This window comes from Drosophila mauritiana, chromosome 3L (assembly GCF_004382145.1).
Source record: "Drosophila mauritiana strain mau12 chromosome 3L, ASM438214v1, whole genome shotgun sequence".
In the NCBI taxonomy this organism is placed as follows: domain Eukaryota; kingdom Metazoa; phylum Arthropoda; class Insecta; order Diptera; family Drosophilidae; genus Drosophila; species Drosophila mauritiana.
The window spans coordinates 342,069-347,079 of NC_046669.1; the positions used below are offsets into that span (position 1 = coordinate 342,069).

General features: G+C 50.7%; 2 protein-coding genes across 2 annotated transcripts; one reads left to right on the forward strand and one right to left on the reverse strand.

The window, feature by feature from the left end:
* Positions 1-138: 138 nt before the first annotated feature.
* On the forward strand, positions 139-4,126 carry LOC117139609. The gene is made up of 4 exons (XM_033302048.1): positions 139-180; positions 234-822; positions 907-3,383; positions 3,445-4,126. Exons 1-4 carry the CDS (start codon positions 139-141, stop codon positions 3,724-3,726), a joined length of 3,390 nt encoding a protein of 1,129 aa, XP_033157939.1. The 3' UTR covers positions 3,727-4,126.
* A 164-nt stretch (positions 4,127-4,290) lies between these two features.
* Positions 4,291-4,866, reverse strand: LOC117139611. The gene has a single exon (XM_033302056.1). It carries the CDS (start codon positions 4,813-4,815, stop codon positions 4,321-4,323), a length of 495 nt encoding a protein of 164 aa, XP_033157947.1. The 5' UTR covers positions 4,816-4,866; the 3' UTR covers positions 4,291-4,320.
* Between the last annotated feature and the right edge of the window lie 145 nt (positions 4,867-5,011).

Sequence of the window (5,011 nt, forward strand, 5' to 3'; positions counted from 1 at the left end):
GTTATTTTGTGAGGAAAAGTTGTTTTTCTGCGTAATGCATATTGTGATGCGGAGTTAAAAGGCTAGTGCCCAGGAAGCGGAAAACCGGCAACCGGAATCCGGCACCGGGTAGCAACTGGACCAAGGAAGGCACCCACGATGAGCGATGCGACCTATCCGGGATATTACGGCGGCAACCAGGTGAGCAACCAGCGAGTACCTCTGGCCAGAAAAACACGCCGTGTGTCTTCCAGCTGCTCCCGCTGTCGCATCCGCATCCTTCACATTCGCACCAGGACCTGTCGCTTTCCACGCCGGTTCACTCCTTGGAGCAGGACTCCAACTTCGTGGGATTCTTTGACGACGAGCTGGTCATCGGATCGGGATCCGGATCTACCTCCGCGTCTGCTGCAAATGCCACCGCTTCTGGAACTACTTTGTGGCTGGCCGATGGCGGGAATCGATCACCTCCTGCGGTGGCGGTGGAGTCCCAGCCCAATCAGGGCATTCCCTTTGTCCAGATCCACACCACCGACTTGCAGCAACCGGAGAAGAGCTACCGCAATGCCTTCCGCAGGCGCACAGCGGAAATCAAGTCGGAGGAACTGATCAAGTCGGAACTTGCGGAAGCGGCAGCAAAGGATCGCCTGAATGCCACGCCAACGCCACCAACTCGAAATTCCAGCTGCGCTAGCGTGGAGGGCAAGGCAATGATTCAGGAGGGCCCGCCTCTTATCCTGCGCTGTCCCAATTGTCCGTTCTTAAGCCTCTGCCAGATGCGTCTTCAACAACACCTTAGCCAGGGAAACTGCTATATGGAGCAGCACAGGAAACAGTGCCCAGGTGAGGCATAGTGCCCTTCAATATGATTGCTCTGCTAGGGTGCTTCATCCTATTTGCATTCACTTTTCACGTGTTCTTCGACAGGCTGCTCAAACATTTTCTACACCAGCGATGCGCTCAGCTTGCACCTCAGCTTGGACCATCAAATGGAGGACAGTGAGACACTCACGCTTGTGGGCGGAAAAGTCACTGAAGCACAGACTAAAAAGCAGACTCAGATGTCGCAGAGCCAAAATCGACCCAAGAGTCGCATCTTTATAAAAAGCGTGGACTGCCTAAGGGAGCCACTCCTGAACTTCCCGCCCTTAATGCCGGATAGCGGGTCCGCCGCTAACATTCTTGATCTGCTGGAAGGTGTGGCTGTAGGTGCATCGCCGACCGAACAGACTATGCCACCAGCACCTGCTGCGAATTTACCCGCTCCGCCGCCAAAGCCCAGCCAGAAGATCTCCATCAAGAGCGTGGACGTGCTCAGGGAGACTGCTTTGCTGCCGTTCGACTTCCAGCTGCAGAATCATTCGCTCATTACGGACAATAGTCTCCTTGAAGTTCCTGATGTGGGCGGGGAACCGGAGAAGCCGCGTCAGCCGAAGATTTATATCCGCAATGTAGACATCCTCAAGGAACCGATGGTTTTGCCATCTGCTCTGCCCGGTTTGGGATTCAATAGCAACATGCCGTCGGCAGCAGAACCCGGACAAAGTGTACTGGTTGTAGGAGGAGCAGATGGTGACGTCTTCCAGTCGGAGACACTACTAACGCCCACGTGCCAGCTTCCAGGATTCGAGCCCAGCCTCGCCCCGCTCGCACAGATGTGTCCCGAGGCATTTCCCTTTGATTCTGTGTTGAACGGCAATGGAGCACCTGCCTCCCATGTGGAAAACACACGTTTTAGTGCTTTGGACCTAGATTTTGGTGTGGATTTTGTTCCGGAAGAGGCAACTCCGCCACCTCCTCTGAATGATCCACTGACAGTAATGGAACCACAACCAGTCCAGCTGGAGCACTACATGCCACCTACGGCTCCCATTACGACCAAGCAAAAGATCTTCATTAAAAATGTGGACATTTTAAAGGCACCTCAGAGGGGCACCTTGCACCTGCGCACTGTGGACGAACTAAACCTGATGAACCGCACCGAGGTGGAGCACTTAATCGTGCCCAATCTGGAACCGATGGCAATGACCATGATGGAGCTTCCGCCCGTGCAACAGCAGGCTATGGAAGTAACTTCACAAATTAAGGGACCAACGGAAACGCTTGGCGAATTCCAGCCCTCTATTAGTGAAAGTTGGCCCAGCGAGGATGGATATGACCTACCTGAGGATCTGGAGTGCTGGCCATGGATGGATGATGCTGTACCAGAAGCTGGACTCGGTTTGCCTACACCCAGTGAAGTAGCTAATGCTCCCCCACTTGATGGTTTGTCTCACACTTCAGTGGATCTGCTGGTCAAAGATTTTTCTCAGTTGTACGCCGCACCACCGGAGGACACACAAAACGCAGAAGAAGGATCTGCAGCGGGAGGACGAGGGACAGTGCCCCCGCTAGTACCGGTAACATCCTCGGAAGGGACATCCTCTGTTGCTCAAAGTGCAGCCTTAGGTAGTTTGCCGGTTCCGCCGCTGGTTCCCTTGGCAGCCGAGATGAATGCTGCTATCGAAAAGCCAGCCCGCATCTATGTTGCCAATAATCTTCTTCCCGCCGCCGTGGACCCACCGCTTCTTGGAGGCGGCACCTCGGTCAGAGGCCGTCCCTATGGAGCCAAGCACTCTGGTGGAGCAGCTTCCAAAAGAAAACTCTCTCTGGGGCCAAATCAAGTGCCAGAGGGAGGCAAGTGCCTTGTGGAGGGTTGTATGTTCCGTTTCAAATCACCCGTAACTTTGGAGTATCACGGCAGATGCCACAATGGACCCCTCAGCTCAAACCAACCCGTGGTGTGCCCGGAATGCAAGTCCAGCAACTTTAGCAATTGGAACTGTCTGCATACGCACCTCTGGCGAACCCACCAGATCGACATGGAGCTGTACTCCTGCCAGCTGTGCAGCTTTAAGACGCCCATATATTCGCGTCTCGTGAACACCCACGCTAAGATCCACTCGGAGGAGCGAAACTACAAGTGCGAGCAGTGCGGCAAGGGATTTAAGAACACCAAGCAACTGAAGAACCACCGTCGCTTGCATCGCACTCAAGGATTAGGCATGGGAAAGCAGTCGAATGAGCAGATTTCCGAGGGACCAGAAGGCAATCCCCTTGTAATGCATCGCTGCGAAGATTGCGGCGCCGCCTTCAAGCAAAAGAAAACCCTGAGGGAGCACCTATGCAAAGAGCGAAACGAACAGCTAGAGTGCCCCGAGTGCCAGCGCCGTTTTGGTTCCAAGAGCAGCCTGAGACTTCATCTTCGAAGCCATCAGGAGCATAAGCGTTTCCGCTGCGACACCTGTGATCACGAGACCAGCGATCACAACGCCTTTCGGCGCCACCTAGCCACGCACAAGGAGAGGAAACGCTACTCCTGCCCGCACTGCGACTTCCGAGCCATCCAGAGCACCGCTTTTCGGGTTCGATAGATTTCTATTAATAATTAGTCAAGCTTCTAATAGACTTGCTCTCCTTGGACAGATACACCTTCAGACCCGCCATCCTGAACAGGAGCTGTCCACAATCATTTACAAGTGCAACCAGTGCAACTTCACCAGCATCAATCAAGGTCTGCTGCAGGTTCACCAGGCCAAGCATGACGCCGGAAATCACAATCAATCTTTAGCTTCATCCCAAGGCGATGTTCCGGTGGCGAAACAATCACAGATCAAGGTGGAGAGTAATTTGGTGCTCGCTCATTCCAGTACAAAAGTGGATACGGAGGTGGTCAAGGCTCAAGAGAATATCCTGCAGGCTTCCTAGGGACGATTTCCTCCCTTCTGTACATATTTTAGAAGATAGGTTGCGCGAGAACAAAGTGCCGCTTAGTTTTTATCGAGTTTTATACCAAAACTGTACCAATGTTATTAGTTTTAAGTACGCAGGAAGCCACAGCAAAGGGGAAAACCCCGAATCAGATGCTTGTTTCCTTTGGAAGGATGATGCTGTCGATGGATTGGATCTTTTCAACTGAAGACACACTCACATATTGATTTTGTGCATCCCTTGAAGTGCAATCCAGGACTTCGGAATTCTCCGAAGATAATTCTTTTGACTTTTACGTTTTTCTTTTCCTGTATATGTTTGTCCTAGAATTTTAAGCATCTGTTGCTGTACATAAGTATGTATATAAAGGTTAATTGGGAAAGGCTTTATTAATTAATTGAACACCAGTTTCATTCCCTCGTGTATATAGCATGCTCAGAACAGAAATACATTTACAAATCTCAAACCTCTTATCCGAAATGTGGAGGTGTGTGGGTGCCCATTGTAAATTAGTGCTGAAAAAGATGCTTCCATGTTATGTTACTACAAATTAAGCTACAGGTTGTAAACTAGTAAAATCGGTCCGTCAACTTAGAATATCACTAACGGCAGTTGGCTGTTGGAGATGCTTGTTATTACCCCGTCGGTCATCAAATGGAAAACGACGTTCCAGTGCAGCATCTGTTCCAGGGCCAAACCAAAGATGGCGCAATAGAAGCCCAGGGCGTAGATCAAGGTCCTTTGGCGCGTCTCGGTCGCCACGTTGAAGATCGCCTTGAGCTGCAGCATCACGTTCATCAGGAAATGAATGCAGCACACCAGCATCCAGGGAAGCATAGCCAGCAAAATCTTCACTGAATTCTGCTTCCGCCAACGCGGCGAGGTCACCAGGCTGTGCATTAACGCCATCGCGGTCAGGACGAGTGAAACGGCCGCGTAGAACATAACTTCCAAATAGCGGGCTTTTGCGGTGCGTTGGTCTTTTTCGTCCACGTCCAAGTCCAGCGTGGCCAAAGGAGCCACTATGATTGTAGTCAGAAGCGCCGTTCCGTAGAGCAGCTGCATCACGATGTCGATACTCATCATTAAATATTTCGCTTAAAAATTGTGTAAAATTCAGAGTCAGATGAAAGCTAACGAAATTTGGTAGGTGTCCATGTCGTTGGGGAGATGTTTTGAAACATTTCCTTTTGCCTACTTTGGTATTTAGAAATATTAATTTATTTTTTTTAATTCTGAATAAAAGACATTGAAAATACCATATTTAATATTTTAAGCCTTT

Excerpts from the sequence above, each read along its gene's own strand:
- LOC117139609 (XM_033302048.1), top strand. The coding sequence starts at position 139 with ATGAGCGATGCGACCTATCCGGGATATTACGGCGGCAACCAG. Across the intron at positions 181-233 it reads GATATTACGGCGGCAACCAG|CTGCTCCCGCTGTCGCATCC; the intron begins GTGAGCAACCAG and ends TGTGTCTTCCAG. Across the intron at positions 823-906 it reads GCACAGGAAACAGTGCCCAG|GCTGCTCAAACATTTTCTAC; the intron begins GTGAGGCATAGT and ends GTTCTTCGACAG.
- LOC117139611 (XM_033302056.1), bottom strand. The coding sequence starts at position 4,815 with ATGATGAGTATCGACATCGTGATGCAGCTGCTCTACGGAACGGCGCTT.